Source organism: Gopherus evgoodei, chromosome 1 (genome assembly GCF_007399415.2).
Source record: "Gopherus evgoodei ecotype Sinaloan lineage chromosome 1, rGopEvg1_v1.p, whole genome shotgun sequence".
NCBI classification, from domain to species: domain Eukaryota; kingdom Metazoa; phylum Chordata; order Testudines; family Testudinidae; genus Gopherus; species Gopherus evgoodei.
Window position 1 is genome coordinate 122812190 of NC_044322.1, and position 23606 is coordinate 122835795.

General features: G+C 42.1%; 1 protein-coding gene across 1 annotated transcript in view; it reads right to left on the bottom strand.

Moving 5' to 3' along the window:
• The window catches only part of HERC2 (HECT and RLD domain containing E3 ubiquitin protein ligase 2), a 199988-nt gene that overhangs the window by 33420 nt on the left and 142962 nt on the right, over positions 1-23606 (bottom strand). Inside the window, 14 exon segments of the mRNA XM_030571144.1 lie at positions 12-130; positions 217-375; positions 1763-1894; positions 4246-4353; positions 5141-5294; positions 6728-6919; positions 12550-12690; positions 13794-13980; positions 14636-14807; positions 15985-16210; positions 18356-18500; positions 22191-22362; positions 22448-22529; positions 22755-22932. Coding sequence (XP_030427004.1) covers positions 12-130; positions 217-375; positions 1763-1894; positions 4246-4353; positions 5141-5294; positions 6728-6919; positions 12550-12690; positions 13794-13980; positions 14636-14807; positions 15985-16210; positions 18356-18500; positions 22191-22362; positions 22448-22529; positions 22755-22932 — 2167 coding nt within the window.

Genomic DNA, 23606 nt, shown 5'->3' on the forward strand with positions numbered 1-23606 from the left:
GAGCTTCTTACCATAGTTCGTGCTTCTCCATCATTATCCCCTAGAATCCTATTTATGTTAATAGATTGGCCAAACTCTGTTGTCAGCAGTTTCCGCAGTCTCTGCAAGGCCCACATTCTGTGTCCAGCAGCTAAAATGGCAAAAATAAAAACTTAAATTGCTTATAGTATCATTTTTACATCTAATCAATAGACTTCATTTTAAATATGCACCTACCTAGGGCACTCAATTGAGCACATGCTGCAAGTGACGCTGCCAGGCGAGGAACTATACTCCTATTAGAAGCAAAATTCAAGCGGAAATCCAGCAAACATGTTACCAAGTCCATTGATGGACAAGAAAGAATGCAGCGATCTGAAAGGAGGTCTTTAGGGCCTATGAAAAAAATTGGTAGTTTTTTTAGTCACTTAGTTATCATGAGAATCTTAGTAAGAGGCCTGAGATCCTAACACCTTCAACACTCACTATAAAACAAGTACAGTAACTCCTCGCTTAATGTTGTAGTTATGCTCCTGAAAAATGCTACTTTAAGTGAAATGATGTTAAGCGAATTCATTTTCCCCATAAAAATTAATGTAAAGCGGGGGGTGGGGTGGGGAAGAGGAGGGGTTAGATTCCAGGGGAGAAAAAATTCGCCAGACAAAAGACATTACATTTACACACACACACAGTATAAGTTTTAAACAAACTATTTAATACTGTATACAGCAATGATGATTGTGAAGCTTGGTTGAGGTGGTGGAGTCAGAGGGTGGAATAGGTTGGGATATTTCCCAGGGAATGTCTTGCTGCTAAATGATAAACTAACGCTCGGCTGAGCCCTCAAGGGTTAACACATTGTTGTTAATGTAGCCTCACACTCTACAAGGCAGCATGAATGAAGGGAGGAGACAACAGACGCATGGCAGTGGCTGCAAACATTCCCCGCGGAAACTAAATGTAACGATGAACCCACGCTATTCCACTGGAGCGCACCATTCTCTCCACTTTCCAAAGTGCCAGGTGGTGCATGTGTGTGAGAGAGACACACATTGCCCCTTTAAGTACACTGACCCCACTAAGTACACTGCCTTTTTAAATAGATCAGCAAGTTGAGACAGCAGCTGCTCCCAGCAAGCTCCCTCCATCCTGAGCCCTGTTTTGTTCCCCACCTCTGCTCTTTGGAGATAGGGTACAGGAGCCGGGGGAGGGGGACACTCTGACATCAGCATCCCTCTTCCCCTCCATCCCTACACAGCAAGCAGGAGGCTCCCAGGAGCAGCTCCAAGACAGAGGGTAAGAGCAGCACATGGCAGTGGGGGCAGGGACACCTGAACTGCCTGGCAATTGATAGCCTGCTGGGCAGGTGCCGTAAAGGGAACTTAGGGGAGCTGATGGGGGACTGCTGGTCCACCCTGGTTGCAAGTTCCCACCAGCTAGCTCCAACAGGCTGCTCTTCCTGCAAGCAGTGGACAAAGCTGGTGGCTGCCAAACAATGTTATAAGGGAGCACTGCGCAACTTTTAACGAGCACGTTCTCTAATAGATTAGCAACGTAACAACAAAACGTTAACCAGGACAACGTTAAGTGAGGAGTTACTGTAGTTCTAATCCAGATACTCATCTTTCTAAGAAGAGTATGCCAAAACTGTATCCTCACTTATTTATGTATCTTGTTACTTTGTTGATGTATTCTCTTTTCTAAATAAACATGTATAAATGGACACTGCAACCTTTGCTTATGAATACCCAACTCTCTCCTCCTATCATATATTATGACTTACCTGCAGCTGGCATGATAGGATAAACTGTGAATCGCCATCCCCATCCATTCACAGAGCCATCACTGATGAACTTCCACTTTAATTCATCTCCTGGAATTCGCAATTCACTAGACCAATCAGACCACTCACGACCTGTTACAGTGGGATAATACATACACACATTTTCATCTAAACTGATTAATGATTATTCAGTCATCCATACAATATCATAGAGTTACTAGATGCTAGTTGCTGTAAGCATTAAATGAATGCTTCCTAGAAGAAAAAGATAGATCTGTAAATGAAGCACATAAATGTGCATATAAAAATAGCTAAAATCCAAGACAAGAAGCTATTTCCTGACAATATAACTTCGTTCCTGCTTGAAAAGCTCAACTTAAATTGTCATCTAAAAGATGCCTTCAGGTGTTTTAATACCAAAGTAAGTTACATTTCTGAAAGTCCACTTTCCTGTGGAAAAAATAAAATGTTGGCCACAAGCAATCCATAACAATACACAAAATGAATTCACTATTTAGAATCTTTTCCCACTTTCTCAGTTCAGTACTTGTTCTCTCTGCAGAGACTGATAATAGTTATAAAGTACCAAACAATTCTTTTTACATAAGCCTATTTCATTCTTAAGATAAAAGTCCTACAGAGAAAACATTTAAAACAATAGGAGAACCCACACACATGCTAATAAGCTTAACAGACATCACCCCACTTCTAACATGAAGGCATGCTCCTGCCAGAGCCCAACACCCCACTCAAGGGGTTCTCTTTGTGGTGACAAGATCATCACAGCTTCAGCTCAGAACAAGCACATTCACAAACATGATTAGTCCATCCTTTACACAGTTCAGAGGACTCTGACCTGGAGTTTCCAGAAGCATGTAATTAGTACACACAGGATCTCTCCTCCCAGTGCAAAGCTTCAAAAGATTGGCTTCAGAGAGAATTTGCCTTTCCCTCACCCCCATGTACTTCCCAGGAAACCAACTGCAAATGTATTGTCACAAAAAGCCCTTTGACATTCCTAATATCTTCCAGAGATTGCATTAAATCTTGTCTTCCTGCTAAAGAAGTTCCACATAATCTCACAATAGTACAAAAACATTTCCTTTTTTAATACAATAAATTCAAAAGATTTTTACCTTAATTCAATAAAATTGAACTCAACTGAATGAGATTTGTCCGCAATATTGCCTGTCACAACCAACATTAAGCAATTTAAATACAATACAGTACTTAAAACAATAATTATAAACTTGTGTGCCCAAATTGATATGAGATCCAATGTGAAGGCATGACTTCTTGCTCCCTACATCTACTTTCAGACACCATGTCCCAATTTGAATAATCTTGGTTCAGGGAGATGGTGGACACCAAAAAAGCCCGCGCCACTATACAGATTCAAAGTGCTCCACAAAATGGACTTCTGCTCTTGGAGAAAAGGGTCAGCAGAAATGGTAGCCATCATGATCCATAGCTTGCCCATACTTTAAATGGCACACTTGATGAGAGTGAGAAAGGGAAATACCACATGGGTGAGTAAATGAAAGAAGAAAACTGACAGATACTGGAGATATAATTTGATTCAGGGAAGGGGGGAGGAGAAATGAAAGAAAGAGGAAAGGAAGAAAGAGCAAGAGATAGAATTTAAAAACTCTCCAGCCTGTGCCAGATTTTATTTAGAGCACTTGAGAGCAGAAAGATTTGCCTTTAATGTAGTAAAACCTGTATTTCCAGAATTTTAAAATTCTTACAATGAAAAAAAAACATCTAGCATTCCTGTTATAAAATACTGCTTCACAGTATGTTCAGATTCATTAAAAATAAATACCTTGGTTATACAGAAAATTGTTATACACCACACATACTAGGAACCATTTGGGGATGTAACAGTAAAATCAGCATTTACATTTTATCTTAAAGTACAGGCAGGAAAATTTATTTTACAAATCACAACAGAATTACCAAGTGACAAATTAAAAAGTAAAGGAAATTAAAGAGTACCTTTCAATCCTGCCCCAAAACAATTACCACATGCTGCCAGCTTATATTGGTCTTTACACATAGAGGTTAGAATGTTAAAACAGATTTTAAATGTGGAGCCTATCAAAAATAATTTAGGCTGCAGATTAAGATTGAAACGCTTCTGTAAGATACACTACTTTATTTGCACTTTAGAAATTACTTTGCATATATGCACAAATATTAAAAGTTGTTTGTTAAATAATTACCAGAATCTACATGTTTCAGTTATGATTATGCGTGCTTCAGAAATAATCTAATGTATTGAGAAAACTGCTTAAATTTTTTAAATTTTGCTAATTAAAAAATATTGTAAATCAATATTTGATATGTATTTTTCTAGCCTATTCTCCACCCAAAATAAACCTATACCATTTGCGATACAATACGAGTATATTTCATCCAACAGTAAGATAAACTAAGCACTTAAGAAAAATAAAGTAAATATAACATTTGATTCTTATCACCTGATCGGACTGAAACTATCCTGTTGACTCCATCCATTATGGTGAGAGGGTCATGGCGCCGCTCTGTAGAACACTGGCGATCAAATTCTACTCTGAGCCCTTCAGCACCTAACAAGTAACAAAATACTTTATATAATTAAACAATAAGTAAAATGGGGAAAATGTAAGCTTTAAAAGTCCAGTGAATTAAAACACTGTCTGAACTGTTCTATGCTGATCAAGCTAGAACGTAGCTATTTTCTATTAAGATAATTATTTGCCTGTAATTAATGTTCCTAGAAAGTATTACGTAGGATCCACACACCACCCACGAATTTGGGCCAACTGTACATGACACTGTTCAGGACACTCCAAATCTTACGTGATCTGTTAAAGCATGTCAGAGCAAAGTATACCTGCAAGCTGAGGCAAAACGGCTAACGGCATCAAAAGTCTAATTTTTGGACCATATTAAATCAATTCAAAATGAAACCACAATGCACAAAGAAAAATTATAGTCTAATAGTTAAGGCCAAGGACAAAGAAATTCGTTTATTTCAGGCCCTGATAACAATTTACTATGTGATTATGGGCAAGTTGTTCCCAATGTCCTAATGAAACAAAAATTAGATGTGATCTTGAGCTGCAGAGCAGCTGTGTACCAAATCCAGTCCTGCCCAGAGAACCTGAATTCATGAAGAGTACATTTAACATTCAAGAAAGGTTATCATCAAGCATACAAATTTTTATTATAACAGGTATGTTAAAACTACCTAATTTACTCAAACATTTCAGTGAAGATTCAAAATGAATGATTTTAAACTGAATCTAAGTGTCTGTTCCTGCAAATCTGCATAACGTAAGTAACTGAATGGATAATTTCTCATCTCATATAAATCTTATCAGAATTCCACACCTGGTATTTTAACAGTGCCACTGGTTGAAGTATCATCTGTATATGGATGGCTACTTTCCACCACCACTGGCTGTGAAGAAAGACGACCACTTTGCGAGTCTGTAGCCACATCTTCTAACTCTGTAACACACAGCTCCAACAACATGTCAGCAACCTAAAAAAATACATCTCTACTGATTATACACATCTTCATAAAGAAAATAATTCAGTTTTCTAGAAAAAACTGCTAACGAGAGTAAGCCATGATCCCCATCCTTCTTGGTGTCTTGTCCATTACATTCCAATATTCCAACAGAAAAGGTATGAATAAATGAAATAAGCCTCTATTTCAATTATCAGAGCAATGCAACAAGAAGCAAATATCACACTAAACCCAAAACAGGCAAGAAAAATAAGTTTAAAATGCCTATTAAACAAATGAAATCATCAAAGGTAAGTGTTAAGATAACTGAATGCTAAAATATGCTAATACCAGGGTTCTCAACCAGGGGTCCATGAGACCTTTCAAGGGGGCTACGGGGCCCCCATGGCTGAAACCCAAAGCCTGATCCTTGACATTCCCCACAAGGATGAAGCTGGGAGGCACGGGGTGGAAGCGTGCCTCCCACCATGGGGCCGACGCTCTGATCTCCAGCGCTTCCCTTGGAGCTGAAGCCAGGAGCAGTGGGGTTGAATCTTGGAGCCCTGAGCCCTGGCGCTCCCCGTGGGGCAAAAGCTCTGAGCCCATAGGCAGAGTTGGGGGGTATGGAGAGCGCTGACCCCCATGCCCCAAACTTCAGCGGATGAGCAGGGCAGTTGCAGGGCAGCTCCATCCCTGCCTCTCATGTCCTTCTCCCCTGCCCCCTGGCCAGGTCAGCGGTGGGAAGCCAGAGCAGGACAGCTGCTGCTCTGGCTGGTGACATGGAGCAGGCAGCTGCAGCTGCCCCTCATCTCCTGCTGGTGCCCGGGGCTGAAGCTGCCCCCTCAGCTCCCAACCCCCTTTGCTACCACAGAGGCAGGCAGTAAGAGCCACCTGGGTTGGGGGGGACCCAGCTCCATGGCTGGCAGAGCCCTCTGGGAACCAGGACTGCAGGGGAGCCCTCTCAGCTCACAGCCCCTACACTACTCCTTGCCCTACACTTTGAATTACCCCCAATGCCTGCACACAGTCCCTAGTTATCCTCTCCCTACCTACCCTGAGCTATGCCCCTGCTCGCACGGAGCTGGCTCAAGCCCTGCTGGCTTCTGCCTCCCTCCCCCAAAATAGATGTCCCTGCCCCGAGAACCCCTCATCTCCGCTGGGTCCTGGAGTTTTTATAGCATGTTGGTGGGGCCTCCAGGTAAAAAAAAAAGGGTTGAGAACCCACTGGGAAATTTATAATATTGACTCTCATTAATTTTTACAGCAAACAGCTATATTCATTTGGTACTCCAGTAAAAGGTTTATGGACTGTTATATTGGTATAAGATAATTATTAGTTTTTATGTTTGTAAAAATCTACATCTTCTGAACCTATATCTTCAATCAGTAGGCATCACTTCAACAGAATGAGAAAGAAGGGAGGATAGTTAAAATACAGTAAGACAACAAAAATCACTTTGACTGACCTGTGGGTATGCAGTGCCCATCCCAGACAGCACAGCGGAAAGAACATCCTTTCCCTTCTCACCAGCCCTGGTGGAGACAGCAAGCTTCAGCAGGTCAACCATGACTCGTGTGTCATCCGGTACTAAAAGACTAGTGAACTCATCCAAGTATTGGGGTTCGGGACCAGATACTTTACTTTGGCTTTCTACATCCTGAAAGAGAAATTCAAGAAATGTATAATATATAATGAAGAAAGATGGAAGAAAGATTTTATACAACAAACTGAGTTACTTGCCTATAAAAACCCAACATGGTCACTAACCTGTTCTGTAACTGTTGTTCTTTGAGATGTTTTGCACATGCCCATACTGCTTCAGATGTATGAATGTCCAGTGCACTAGCGTTACAGACTTTTCCCTTAGAAGTACCCCCACATCAGGGTAGCCCATGCACCCACTACTGCCTCCTACTGCTGCACAATGGGTAGAGCCACCTTGATCCTCCTCAGTTCCTTCTTATCAGACAGATTTAAATAGAGAGGGGAAGGAGAGTAGGTCATGGAATGGACATGTGTAACATCTCACAGAACAACAGTTACAGGACAAGTTAGTAACCGTTTTTCTTAAGTGATTGCATATGTTCATTCTGTTTCAGGTGTCTCTCAAGCAGGTCAATCAGGAGATGGAATCAGAGTCGACCTGAATAATGATAGAAGGATTAAATGTCCAAATCTGATATCTCTAGACTGTTGAAAAATGGCATTAGAATCAGAGAGATGTACTGATGACCAAGCTGCATCTCTACAAATAGGCACTACAGGCACATGAGCTAGAAAGGCTGAGGAGGCCATCTGAGATCTCGTTGAACATGCCAGCATGCTGTCTGGGGAAGTTACATTGGTCATGTCATAGCACAAATGTAAACAGGAGGAAATCCACAACAGGATTCTTTGAGATGAGACTGGAATGCTTTTCATCCTGCCTGCAACTGCCACAAACAGTTATGAAGATGGCCTATGGTTTAGTCCTATCCAAGTAAAATGCTAATGCTCTCCTAACATCAAATGTGTGGAGTCTCTCCTCATTCTTATGAGAATGAGGATTGGGGAAGAATGTTGGTAAGTATACTGCCTGACTGATATAGAAGTGAGAAACTACTCTGGTGAGAAATTTTGGATGAAGGTGAAGATATACCTTTTCCTTGTATAAGATACCCAATGGATCAGATACCAGGGCTCTCAATTCCCTCACTCTTCTTGCGGAGATAATTGCCACCAAAAAGGCTGGCTAACTTGAAAGATGAAGAAACAAACAGAACAGGCAGTTCAAAAGGCAAGGTGGGGGTGTTTAATAATGTTCAAATCCCCACGAGAGAACAAAATACCTCCTTTCAGTCCTCTTAGCTGTGTGAGGCAGGGAAGATGGATTTTGCCACAGCACTCCAGTGGGCTGCCGAATAGCCTCATTTATGGGCAGCGCCACTCAAGAAGGCCCCACAGATGCCAAAATGTCAGCCAATCTGACACTACTTCCATCTCTATATTAGGGTGGAAGCCATTTTCTTAAGGAGGTTCTGATGGGCCCTATAATCATACAGAAACAGTGAGAAAACACTGGACACTATCATCTGATCAAGCGATGAGGAGGAGGAACCCAACGCTGGCTGAAATGGCGCTTCTCCCAATTCCTCCAAAGTGAGATTCATTGGGGCAGACTGTTGAAGTTTGACAACCGAGCTCAGTACCAGCAGTGGCTTCTTGCAGATCTCAAATGCAAAGAGTGATCACAGTTCCTATTGGAACAGGGAAGGGGAGAAGAGGAAATGGAGATGGATGGAAACCCACACTGGCTCCAGTAGAGTTACAGATATGGCACTGGAATCCAATTTTTTCCTGACAAAGGCTCCCTACTGACAAACCAACATGGAGCATCCACTGGATACCAGCAGTGAAAACCTCTCATAGCAGAATGATGTTTTACATGACATGTCTGTAACACATAAGATCCAATTTCTGACTCAGACAATGAACCCAAGTCATTCAATGAGGGAGGTGCCATGCTTCTCAGTGCTGGGAAGCAGTGATGGGAGTCTGGAGAAGATGGCACTGGAGAAATTATAGTCAGTTTGCCTCTCCACTGCACCGTACGAAGGGGTACCAGACCATTCAAAGGTGCCTGTGGTACTTGGTACTGAACTCTAGCAGTCAGCAAGTCCTTGTAGGATTCTGTTGGTATTGGGTGAAGTGTTTGTTGAACCACCAGTATCAACAGACTCAGCTGATCACTTGCCACGACATCAGTCTCGGGAGTTGACAGCACCAGGAGTCTCTCCTGGTGCTGCTGAGTCAAAGAGGACGCACTGCTGAACAAGATGTGCTTCCTTATAGTCAATCTCAACAGCATCAGTACCTGAGTTAACAACCTCACCTAAGGTTCTACCTGCCCTGAAGGCAGACTGTTTGGCACTATGCGCATTCTACCCTGCTTCTCAGCTTGGCTGCTGGACACTGGTGCTGGCAACCTCAATCTCCTGGACAATGCCATTCCTCAGTGCAGTCTTCCAATGTTTCTTCTTCAGTACCGGAGAAGGAGATCAATGTTGGGACTTTGCCATGCCAGAAGGCGCACTCCTAAGCAAAGTAAAAGCACTCAACGCCCACCTCGAGCAGGAAGGTTCTGAAGATTGGGTAGGGCTGCATCCATAAGGGGGTGCTTTAGTCTGATCTCCTAGTATTTGTTAGTTCTGGGTTTCAAGCCCCTGCAGATTTCACATCGGTCCCTGATATGTGCTTCTCTGAGGCACTTCAGGAACCTGGAGTGCAGGTCCCTGACCGGCATCAGCTTCTTGCATGCATTTCAAGGTTTAAAGCAGTGGTCTCCAACCTTTTAATGCACAAGATCACTTTTTGAATTTAAGGGCAACCCAGGATCTACCCCACCCCTTCCCCATCTCTCCTCTCTTCATCATTTGCTCTCCCCCACCCTCACTCACTTTCACCAGGCTGGGGCAGGGGGTTGGAGTTTGGTAAGGGGTGCAGGCTCTAGGCTGGCGTCAAGGGGTTCGCAAAGTGGGAGGGCACTTTGAGCTGAGCCTGAGGCAGCGGGTTGCGGTGCAAGAGGGGGTGAGAGGTGCAAGCTCTGAGAGGAGCTCATGGCTGGGGCAGAGGCTTGGGATGCAGGAGAGGGTTTGGGGTGCTGGATCCAGGAGGGGGCAGGCTCTTGCTGGGCAGCACTTACCTCGGGCGGCTCCCGGTTGGTAGTGCAGCAGGGCTAAGGCAGGCTCTCTGCCTGTCCCAGCCCCACGCCACTCCCAGAAGTGGCCAATGCGCCCCTGTGGCCCCCAGGACGGGTGGGCACCTGCACTGCCCCTCTTTGCAGGCACTGCCCCACAGCTCCCATTGGCCACAGCTCCCCAATTACCGGCCAATGGGAACTGTGGGGGGGGACGGACGCATCTGCAGGCAGAAGCAGTGCACTGAGACCTCTGCTCCCTATTCCTCCAGGGCTGCGCTGGCCACTTCTGGGAGCAGTGTGAGGACTGGGAGAGTGTCCAGGATTGACCGGTTGGTGACCACTGGTTTAAAGTCTGGGGACTGAGGCATGCCACAGCACTGGGCATTGACACCCAGAACCACTGGGAACCAAAATGTAAACTAAATACATCAGTAAAATAAAAATATAAATCTACACTTCAGTAAGACAACACAAGTACTAACCATATACAACAGAAAAGACTCAGAAAGAGGGAAACACTTGTGGTAGCAAGTTACCACCTGTGATGAGGGGGGAGAGATAGCACAGTGGTTTGAGCATTGGCCTGGTAAACCCAGGGTTGTGAGTTCAATCCTTGAGGGGGCCATTTAGGGATTTGGGGATTGGTCCTGCTTTGACTAGGGGGTTGGACTAGATGATCTCCTGAGGTTCCTTCCAACCCTAATAATCTATGATTGTCAGAGCATGCTAAGAAGGAAGAGATGGGAGTTGGGTCTACCCTTTGGATCATCACGCAGCAGCACAATGCAGCAGAGGACATATGTGCCATACCAATGGGTACAGCTGAGGGAAAAATTTCACATGCTAGTGAACTGAGCAAGCTTACACCTGCAGGGGAACAGGCACGTGCAAGAACTCCAAGAAGAAACAGAAATTTAATATTGTGACCCTAAGACAGGGGTGGCCAAACTTTTTGGCCCGAGGGCCATATCTTGGTATGAAAATTGTATGGTGGGCCATGAATGCTTATGAAATTGGGGTTGGGATGCAGGAGAGGGTGAGGGCTCTGGCTGGGGTTGCAGGCTCTGGAGCAGGGCCAGAAATAATAAGGTCCATTATTACTTTTCCGTGATTTTCCATGGCTTGTCTGCAACTCAGCTGCAATTTGGGACAATCATCCCGTGATTCAAGTAGGGACTCAATAATAAACATCTATCAGCCATATCCACGTTTTTGACTAGTAGAAAGTAGTGGTAGGTTAACAAGTGTTCAGCTCCTATTTTGTGAAAGCCCTAACTAATTAAAAGGGAAAATGTGAAGAGAAATACAGAACATCAAGCCACAAAACCATAATAGACGACTGACTGTCAAATCTTCAGAACAAAGTCCTAAGGAAAAAAATATCAACTATTTCTTGATTTTATGAACCAATGCTTATTAGGCAAGGCTTAGGGGCATTGCATATTTAGGGATCGCTTCACTACATCATTTGGAGCATTTACTAAACAAAAAATTGCCATGCTGAAGTATACTATAAAAATTACTGCCTACTTATGTAAACAATACTTTTACATGCATTAGACAGTAGGTCTGGCTGGAAAACAAATTTCATTTCAGAAAAAACAAGCTTTCAAAAATTTGTTTTCATTCCACATCAGAACTAAAATAAGACCGTTCGAATTTTAGGGTGAAAAAAACCACAAGACTACCAACCCCAAAATAACCAGTAACTAGTGGTGATTAGAGCACTCGCCTAGGATATGAGATTCAACTCCCTGCCAAATTTGAAACTAAGCCATAGGGCAGGTCTACACTACCATTTAAGTTGATCTAACCTACGTCGCTTAGGGGTATGAAAAAGCAACTCCCCTGAATGATGCAAGTTATAATGACCTAAGAGCTTTCCACACCAATGATATGACGGACATAGCTTCCGCCTCTCTTTTGTCGATGGGAGAGTCCTCTCCTGTCCGCATAGAACATCTTCATTGGAAGTGCTGCAGCTGCGCTGATGTAGCGCTTCTAGTGCAGACCCGCCCTTAGACCTGGGTCTCCCACATCCCAGGTGAGTGCCCTAAGTACCAGACCATTATTTATTATTTTGGGGTAGGGGTCCCTCTCCCCTTTTCCTTTGGGTCTCTCACATCCCACGTGAGGCTATTGGTTATTCTCGAGTCCCTCTCTCCCCTCCAGAAATTTCAGCCTGACCTTAAGAAACCTTCCCAACTAAATTTTTGTAAAAATAAGATACTTTTTCAGGAAACATTTCAGGAAACATTTCAGCTTTAACAAAACAGCATTTTTAGATGGGAAAAAATTTCAAAAAATTTGTGACCAGCTCTACCTAGCACCATAAAAATACATTTGCATTACACAAAGCTAACTAACTACATACATGGAGTTGTATTACATTCTCAACAAGAAACAGGATGTATACTAAGCAGTGAATTTAGAAATAATTGCAGAATCTGAGTTTACTGTAAAACAGCATGCATATGGCAGTTGCTGTAGCACCAGAATTTTTTCTTTCCCCCTCTGATGACATAACTTGTCAAACACCAGAACAATTCAATTGCTTGATGGAGATACATAATAAAACCTATAATCTTAAAAAATATTAGCAATATTACTTCTTTGGTTTTCGTCATGGTCTCTGCTATGATACTAGCAGCACCAGGATCATCAGTGACTGGAATGAAAGGACGAGAAGAGGCAGCAGCAGCTGAGGGAGTTACAGCAGAAGGAGTCACAGCATCTTCTGAAGAAACAACCTAATCAAAAAACATCATAGTTAACCAGATAGCACAGCAATAAGATATTGCATGTGTTTAAACAAGCTTAACTAGACTTTTCAAAAAGAAGCTTGTGCTCAGAAGAGAGATGCCTAAAAACAGCAGCATCTTATTCAAGAAATCCAGTCCCTGTATGAACCTTGCAGTGGTGCCTACTGGCGAACTAAGGGCTTTTCTTCACTATGGCACTAAGTCGATGTAAGTTATGCCACTTCAACTACATAAAACTACATAAGTGAAGTCAACATAACCTACATCGACTTACTGCAATGTCTACACCATGAAATTTCAACAGGAGAGGCTCTCCCATCAACTGAGCATTTCCTAACCAGACTCCCTAAATCGACGCTGCTGCATCCATCGCAGCAGTGCTGATTTAGCTCGTAGTGAAGACAAGCCCTAAATCAGGGCCCCACTGCACCAGGTACGAACATGCAGTAAGATGACAATTCTTATCCCAAAGAGCTTACAACCTAAAAGACAAGACATAACAGCTGGATGAGACAAACAAGTATGTCAGCATGGGGGAATGGAGATGTATCCTCTTTAGTGACAAAATTATTATTACTATTCCTTTTAACACTGAAGAACACACACAGTATGTTTGTATCTGGCTTTCTTTTCAAAATATCACAATAGAAATAAGGTTACAATTATTTGTTACATTTGAAATAAGATTTAGACACTGATGATTTTCTTCATCTTGTCATTTGTTCTCTTTTAAATCCAGTTTATAAATTTACCTCTATTTCTTAAACTGTTTCAATACCTGATTAAGAGAACACCAACATCTTTGAATCAGGTCTAAAACATGTTGAGAGATTTCCTTACGTTTTTATCTGATTCACTGGACTCTAAACTTGTGAACTGATCAATTATAATCAGGCATAGCTGACAAAACGCAGGCACTTCATGGCATTGATTCTAGAAGTTAGACTGATGCTGAAGTAAAGTTCTTATGCATGTTACTGTCAAATTAAATAAAGGAAAATACTTCACACAGTGTTATTGTTGATGGATGTTTCAGCACTCCAAAATTGTTGTTCTGATAGCAAAACTGATTCTGATTTTATTTATTTTACCTCTCCTCTCCTGTCTTGCCAGGGATTTGGACTCAGTCTCTCTTCAACATCCACTGCTAGCACACACTCTTCCCCATTGGCAGGACTCCCTGTAGAAGCAGCATCTGGTGGTGGGACCGGGGATGAAGAAGGACATTCCACTGGTGCAATCATACTTGCAGGCATCAGTGCTCCAACCACTGCATCCCTAAATTAAAAATGAACAAACTGTTGAGGACAGACTTACACTAGACCACCAAATCCTCTCTTTGGAAGAAAAGTGTCCTGTTATCCAACTAGAGTAAAACTAAAAGTGATGGTTTTCAATGTTTGCAGTCTACAGGGTAGTTTACTTCCATTCCATGTGGGAGGACTCACACTTATCTGAGATAGTTACAGATGCCTACAGAGTTTGGGGATTTTTAAACCAAAGTCTTCCACAAGTCTCTTTACCACTAGTATTTCTCCTGTCTTTATAAACAGAAATGAGCAATCTCAAAAGGAGCCCTCTGCTCTGTGATATACATTCTCAGCTGCAATGTATATAACAAGATTATTGCTGAGAGTTGCACTTTCGGAAAGCTATCATTCTGTTCTTATTTGGATGATGCACTCTCACATGAGACTTTTAAATAAGCTAATATTTTGTTGCAGAGTTTCCTGTTCCACATAAGACAGACTTGTCAGGAAAATCTGCATCAACAAGTTGGTTTCAAGTGAACACTAAAAGGAAATTAAAATGAAGTTAAAGGATACATGCTAGAGCCCTATTTTATGATTACCTGGTATAAGGGAGAAAATGTATGAAGTAGCTTACTATCTATGCTTCACTCTGTAAAATACAACAATGTTGGCATGCCTACCTGGCATACATGATTTGTAATGCTGTCAATATATGAGATAATGCTTGCTGTTTGGCAAGGTTCCCATCTAGCGACAGAAGAATCTTAGCGAGGGATGGGCGGTTAGGTTTGGAACTGTTTACACCACTGATTTTGTTACTGGCAGCAGAAGAATCTGCATCTGATGGGACACCTGGGAAAAAGAGTAAGACATGCTTTTAAAAAAATAGACTATAATGCATAATAACTGGTTCTGTTTGATACCTGCCTAATGATACTTTTGGAAAGCATTCTTAGCCACAATTCCTGTAATTCTGATATGAAACCCAATACTAAACCTAGGTCAGCAACGACTTTCATGTAAAACAGAGTCATAGAATCACAGAATATCAGGGTTGGAAGGGACCTCAGGAGATCATCTAGTCCAACCCACTGCTCAAAGCAGGACCAATCCCCAGATAGATTTTTGCCCCAGTTCCCTAAATGGCCCCCTCAAGGATTGAACTCACAACCCTGGGTTTAGCAGGCCAATGCTCAAACCACTGAGCTGTCCCTCCCAATAAGTAAGTATAAAACTTACTCATGAGAATGGAGACACCTCAACACCACTAGTTTCCTACTGGCCTCTAAAACAAGCTTTACTTGGACAAAAAATTAGCACATAACTTGAGTTCTATTTATATATATTGTACATCTATGAAGCTCTGGTATTGCTGCAGTTCTGTCCAGGTAAAAGATAGCTAATGATTGAAAGACATAGAAACAGCTAAAATATCCTGATATTTTACATAGAACATTTTTGTTACACAAGTTTGACTAAATCTTGGTTCTGATAAACTGGGAAGGTGCCATCATAGAATGCTGCCTCCCTCTTTAGTGGTGGTCACTTGTCTTAGAAATCAATAGGTAAGATAACATTTGCATCAAGAATTATTATTTCTAAGAGGCATATAATACAGAAATTTAATATTATGCTAGCATCCAGAAGCTCCAATCAGGGCAAAGCCCCAACATGATAGTCACTGTATCCCCTGCTCAAAAAAAGACAAAAAAGTCTACAGTTCAAGAAGAATCTCATTTTTGCTAATGCATTTTGGACTTTCAAATGTCTTAAACTGTTTGTTAAAGTTCAAACTAGCGCTAACTTTTGTATGACTCCTCAGCTTCAGGGCATACAATGTTTTAGCTTCCCAAGTCTTGTTCTCTTCTCACTTCCTCCATTTTCAGCAAATCAGTATGTTTAAATGGCTTCCATCCTGCACAGCCACTTCGTCCCCCACACCCGTCCATCTATACACATCTACAACACCACCTCAATCCACAAATATTGTTTAAAAATGTTAAGGAAATAAACACAAGCTTTGTATTACCTAGATAAGAAGCGCCTAAAGGGTCTCTAGCAGTTTGGAAGAGTACTGGCTCATGAACAGATGGTGTAGCTACATCCACTGTTGTCCATGCTACACTGTGGGAAGATCCACAAGCAACACGTGTAATTTTCTGGCCTTCTAAACCCTGTACAAGAGTGGGTTTTCTATTGACTGTAGTAGTTCCATTGCCTTGTTGTCCATGATCGTTGTCACCCCAAGCATAAACCTGCCAAAAGACAGTTCTATATGTTACTTTGTTTCACAGAGTCTTTCATATATAGTTATTTTCAAAATTACTATGATAGGATCTTATCTCTAAATGACTTATGTTACTAATTTAAGATATTTCCAGAGTACCTACCACCTTCATATTTAACAGCTGATGCTTTCAGGTTACATATGCTAATACAGCACATATGAGCTTCATTCTGTGAGCAGATTCATGTACTAGTTCATTATTCTGGGTGTACATAAAGTTAATGGGATTATTTGCACATGGATTTTACTGGGGCTCTGCGTAACTATGATATTTATGCTATCATCCAATATAGAGCAGAAATATGTCCTGTCACAATATCAAGATTGCTTCTGGATCTTAGGAAGCGAAAAGCAGGGGACTATGAAACATCTCATGTTATCATAAATAATAAGGAACAAAAATGCAAAAGCTATATTAAGATGACAGTTAAGATTTAATAAATATATGAAGGCAAGAAAATTCTAAGCGACAATCACATTAGTATTTGTGCAGTGCTTTGAGAAGTAAAACAATATATTATAAAGAATATTTATTCCATTCAATAAGTATGTTAGCCAATGGTTTTAGTTTATTATCCATTTATTGTGTGATGTTATGATTAATCAACATGTTACATCGTATATATTCATTGTATGTTAACTAGAGTTAATTGCAGGATTATAGACGTATAAGATTGATCCATATTTAGAGGAATCATGTATTAGATACAAGTAAGACAAGCTGAAATGCAAGAACCCATAGACTGAGGCCTACAAAATTTTAGCTTAGCCATTTTAGGCCTTGGAGACACAAGTAAATGACACAAGTAAATGACAGAGGAATAACCCGATGCCCTAAATTTATGGTAAAACAGGTACCAACTAGTAATAATGCAAAAATCTAGCCCAACTATGGACCGCGGGCCGTGTCCAGCCCATCCAGACATTTTAATTCAGTGCTCAGGCTACCGCCGTGGAGTGGAATCCGGGGCTTGCCCCGTGGGCTCCTAGAAGCAGTACCATGTCTGCCCTCTGGCTCCTGCATGTAGGGGCAGTCAGAGAACTCCACATACCGCCCCCGCAGCTCCCATTGCCTGGGAAACACAGCCAATGGGAGTTGCAGGGGTGGTGCCTGCGGATGGGACAATGCGCCCTCCTGCACTGCAAGCCCCTCAACCCCAGACCCACCCCAGAGCCTGCACCCCCAGCTGGAGCCCTCACTCCTTCCCCTACACCTCAACCCTCTCCCTCAGCCTGGAGCTCCCTCCCATTCCCTGAACTCCTCATTTCTGGCCCCACCGCAGAGCCCAGCCCCCCAAGCCAGAGCACTCACCCAGTCCCACATCCCAACCCCAATTTTGTGAGTATTCATGGCTTGCCATACAATTTCCATACCCAGATGTAGCCCTCAGGCCAAAAAGTCTGCCCACTCCAGTCTAGCCAGAAGATTAAATTTTAAATTATAAAATGCTGTTATAGTAAATCTTGTCTCCAACATGCATCTTAGACACAGGATACAGATGGTGCATCAGTGCTAACGAGAACCTACACAGCCTATTGAATTTGGGCTTCCTCATGTTTCTAGGGGACAAAGAACAATAAGAAAGAGAGGGCTGACACTTTCATGTACATGCGCAGAAGGTAGGTATAGACAGAATCACATTATGAAAAAAGATGCCCACAGAGGGAAAACTGAACTTCCTATGGGAAACCTCCAGCAGGGACCATCCCCGTATTGATGATCAATCCAAAGGAAAGACATCAGACTCTAACACCATGTAGGATGATATGAGTATGTCTGTCTGTAGTTATAACTGGTGCATGGATATATTTAGGAATTTTATATGCGGTGACATTTAGAACTTAGTTGGCAACTTTAAAAAAAACTGTTAAAAGATAGTGGATCTTGTTCTTGTGATTTTGTGTATTACTTGTCTATGGTTTCATGTGTTCTTATGACCTCTTGATCTAGAGCAAACAGAGATAACTCTATTGGGTTTGAGACTGTAGACACCAGAGCCAAATCGACTGTAGTATAATTAACATTAAATAAAATAAGAAGTTAAAAGTATTACTGCTTTTATTACATTACATTGCCTCAATATCTAGTTTTTTCTGGACCAGAGTAACTTACCTGTCCTGTGTCAGTGACAGCCAGGCAGTGTAGTGCACCTACAGCCACATGTACAATCTTCTTCCCTCTCAACCCTTCCACAACCTGTGGCTTTCGCACATGAACATCAGTGCCGTGACCTAGCCTGAAGTAATCCCCCTTACCCCTGGAATAGACAAGGAAGTAATTGTGAAATTCCAGGCAATTATATCGTTCCAAACAGTGTAATCCTTTGCCATTACACCTTTGCAAATTGAAATGGTTTATATATCCAAAAGGAAAGCACACGTAATAGCAAATTTCTTGACAATGACCTTGAAACCTGACTTGGAAAGACTTGTCTCTAGAGGGTAGCAAAAAATCTACAATTTTTCATACATTGGCCTCAATACTAAAAATGTACCATTTATCATTATTTTTGGGGAAGTATTATGGTTGCATAAAATTCATTCTTTCTGTTTTGAAATATATCTTACTATTATAAATTTATTTATACACCTCTACCCCGATATAACATCACCCGATAGAATGCGGGTTCACATACAACACAGTAAAGCTCTGACACACTGCTTTGAGCAGCGTGTTAAGGGTGTCGGACCAGGCCAGGGCTGAGGGGTTTGATAAGGGGCAGAGGGTCTCAGGGGCGGTCAGGGACTCCCCCCCCAGAATCTGGGGGGCAGGAGCTGTGGGAGGGCATTTTTGGGGGCCCCGCAGTCCCAGAGTGGCCCGGGGGATTAGTAGGGGGCCAGAAGCAGCCCACTCTGCTTCCCTCGTCCCAGCTCCAGCCCTGTCTCTCGGGGGAGAGGGCTTGGAGGAAGGTATCCCCCCCCGCACTCACCAGCAGCGGCGGAGGCAGAGGAGCCAGGCCCCAGCACGCTCCACTCCGCCAGCTCCCAGCCACAGTGCTCCGTTTCCCACCACAGGTGAGTACAGGGGGTGTCCTTTCCCCAACCTCCCTGCACTCACCTGTGGCAGGAAGCGGAGCGCCATGGCTGGGAGGTGGCAGAGTGGAGCAGGCTGGGGCCGCGTCGCTCTGCTTCCCGCCAACAGTGAGTGAGGAGGGCGTCATTCCCCCAACCTCCTCACACTCACTGGTGGCAGGAAGTGGAGCAGCCCAGCCCCAGCCAGCTCCACTCTGCCAGCTCCCAGCCATGGTGCTCCGCTTCCCGCCACAGGTGAGTGCAGGACCTTTCCCTAGGCGCCCCCCAGTGACACGGCTGGGGCCAGGGCAAGGAAAGCGGAGCAGGCTGAGGCCGCGTCGCTCTGCTTCCCACCGCAGGTGAGTGGGGGGGGCATCCTTTCCCCAACCTCCCCGCACTCACAGACAGTGGGAAGCGGAGCACTGTGGCTGGGAGCTGGCAGGGTGGAGCATACTGTGGCTGGGCTGCTCCACTTCCCACTGCTGCCAGTGACCGCCTGTCAGGGGGTGGGGAGGGGTGGATAGGGGTCGGAGCAGTCAGGGGACAGGGGATTGCGGTCTCTGGAGGGGGTGGTCAGGGAACAAGGAATGGGGTGGGGGCAAAGCAAGTGTGATATAATGCTATCTCACCTATAACACGGTGAGATTTTTTGTCTCAAGGACTGCGTTATGTTGGGGTAGAGGTTTACTTAAAAATGACTTGTATTTTTTTAACTCATTAAAATCACTATCCAGCTTACAATTTATATAAAACACAGGACCTGCACTGTGACAACTACTCACATGAGTAAAACTGCACCTGTGCTTAACTGTTTACATAACTGAGACTTCAGACAAGCCTCAAACACAGGTTACTTTTATTATCAACATATAAAATTTTCCTCAACTGTCTGAGAGACACCATTAACATTGCACTACTCAGAGTATTTTACATCAATACCTCAAGATATTACCAATAGTATCAACTGAGCAGAAAAAAAAATGAAGAGCGTTGGTCAGCGGTAACAGTTCTCATTTTTCCCCACTGTATTTCGTAACAGTGATCAGTCTCTGTTGGAAATCAAGTATCTCCAAATGTCCTTAGCTTCAACAGTAATTTCCAGATAAAAACTATGTTACAACTGAACTGAACACATTATCGGTATCATAAGGATAAAAAAAAATTACTTGGATGTTCTAATGACCCCCAAAAACAAGTACTACAAACCCAGGAAATTCAGAGTTAAACTTAAAAGAAATCCAAGCATGCTAGGTATAAAAATGTACAGCTGAGGCACACAAATATGCTTAACTTTGCCTGGCAGCGATGTCATGCAATAATCACGTTATGATTATTAAATATTTTAGTGTTTGTAGTCCCAGTTTAGATTGAACTTATTTCTGAAGACACTGGATTTTCTTTCCCCTGCCCCCCAACTCTCTGAAGTGTCAATACAGGAAGGGAAAATAGTGGGCCACGGGCAACTTGGCTTCCCGCACATTGAGAGCAATAGGGGACAGTGCTCATTCTGAAGGACGACATCTTTAATAAAGGCACTGTTAGCTTCACTCTTGTCAAGAGCAACAGGAGATAACCATTTGAAAAGACAGAAGATTGTTGTGGAATTCACTATAGAAAATTATTATTCATCAGCCTGTGCTGAAGAAGAAAAATTAGTTTATGAAGAATAAGGACAATCCTAAAGTTAAGTTTCTCAAATATAGCCTGTACATAAGAATTCAATTTAACCAAACGGGATGTTTGAAGACCCTGTGTTGTTCTGTTATGGAGATCACTGTTAACAAAAGATATCTTCTGAGTTTTAAGTTTCATGAATTATCTTTAATAAATTTTTACTATAACTAACCAACCAATTAACTTGTTAGTTCTCAGGTGGGAAATTCTCATTCTGTACTCAAAGAGTATTCTAATACTGAGGAGAATATGCTGTATTCTCCACACAAAGTGGCTGAATCCCTGATTTAAGTGGAAAAACTAATCCCTAACAATGGAATCACAACCAATCATTCTGTAATTAGAGAACATATATAAGATAAAGCAGTGCACTGCTGCAACATAAGAACCAAGAGGAACTGAGATATATTATTTCACAGACGATATATAGAAGGCTCTACTTGAATTGCGGGATGATTGTCAAAAAAATTGCAGATCAATTGCGGACAAGCCATGGAAGGGGATAAGGGGGAGGGATAACTCAGTAGTTTGAGCATTGGCCTGCTAAAACCCTGGGTTGTGAGTTCAGTCCTTGAGGGGGTCACTTAGGAATCTGGGGCAAAATCAGTACTTGGTCCTGCTAGTGAATGCTGGAGGCTAGACTCAATAACCTTTCAGGGTCCCTTTCAGTTCTATCTCCATAAATTGTGGAAAAGAATAATGGACCTTACTATTTTCAGTAATAAGGTCCATTATTACTTTTCTACAATTTGCCACTGTTGGCCACCCAGGGCTGAGAAGTGGAGCTGCGGCCCTTAGCCCTGGGGTCGCCGCTGCTCCCCACTGTTAGCCTCACACCCAGTAGGGCTCCCACTATCAAAACTGCGTTAGAAGTCAAAAACTGTGGAATCCACAATTTCCACAATATTGCAAGTTAAGTAGGGCCTCAACTTCTTTTATCACAATAATCTTTATTTCTATTTATTTTTATTGCACTGAAACCTATACACCTCAACCAGGTTAGGGTCCCAGTTATGACAGACACTCTATAAAGATTTAGTAAATGACAGTACCTTCCCCAAAGAGCTTAGACTCTAACAGACAAAATGAAACAGGTGGGTGTACAAATAAGTGTGCAGGAGGAGGGAGTGGAAACAGGATGTTTTAGAATAAATTAAACATGTGCACAAAGCATAGATGTAATAAGCCAGTTTGTAGCAATCAACACAACTCAAATGCCTTGAAATTTTTTGTAAAAATATTTCTTAGCAACTTTGACATACCAGGTCCACACCACTCCAGATTTGGTAAGTGCCAAAGAGAACTGAGCCCCACATTCAATCTGGCACACGCTCTGGCCATTTAGTCTTTCAATGTTCTGAGGAATATTGCATCCTTCGCTTCCTCCTCGGCCCAGTTTTCCAAAGTCACCATCTCCCCAGGAAAACACCAAGCCTAGTAACACCAACCAAACAGAACGTTAGACTACGATCACAATATTCTCATATGCTATGAAGTTGCTAACGAAAGATACTCCTACCTTCATCTGTCAAAGCCAGAGTCTGAGCATCTCTGCTACCACAAGCCACTTGAATGACTCTGTGACCAAGCAGCACTTTAACCTATAACACACAGAAAAGTAAGTATGCTGTCTCAAAAACATTAAGTACATTTTAAAGTTTCACAGTAATTTCAAAGTATTTGTGACTTGTTTTGTTCTTTATACATCTAAGCTCACATTACAAACTGCTTTGGGATTCTTAGCTTTATTTCTCCCTTTATTTTCTCTTCTTGTGCATATACATACATATACACCACCACGATCAGGAAACACTTCATGTACTTACCATCTTCGGTTTGAGTTGCGTAGTATTGTCTCCATGACCTAGCCTGCCGTATTCTCCAAGGCCCCATGTGTACAGTTCACCACTAGATGTGATGGCAGCACTGTGAGAACTGCCACAAGCAATATCACGGATACGCTTGGTTTTCAATGCTTCTATCAATCTTGGTTTATCACAATTCCTAAAGATAGAATAGAAGGGTTTATCATCTTCTTTTGTGATGTCATGCAATATATTTCATGCCCGACACTCCAATGCCTCATGTAATATTAAACATCTGAATGGCAAATCTGCCCTAATGCTAATATTTAAGACTTCAATGTTTCACTTTAAGTCACGGATTTAATTTATTTTTCTATTTATCTTAAAGGTATATTGTTCAAATCAATTTAGGCCAAAAATGTAGGTTTGGTAAAAAATAAACTTTTAAAAAGCTGAAAACATTTTCATTTTCCACTATTTTTAATGCAGTTCAACTGAAAATTCCTTTAAGAAATGTTACATAACACGAACTCACTGCAGCATCCTGATAATGAAGAACCAGAAAGATAAACAGATTAAAATGTGTATGTTAAAAAGTGAAACTGAATTATCTGTCTTCATTGCCCATGCTGAGCAATTTATGAAAATTAATGGTAAAGAAAGTAAAAATTCAAATATTTAAAACAGTCAGCTGTAATAATCCAGTGTTATCAGTTAGAAGTTTCTATAGATTGTATTTCTCCCGTGGACGCATCTTCAAAAAAAGATACTGAAATTCTGTTTTGAATACAAAGTTAACGAACAAATTCTGTCTGAAAAACGATATTCAGTATCTGCCAAATTTTTTTGCAAAATCCATTTCAGTCCCAAAAG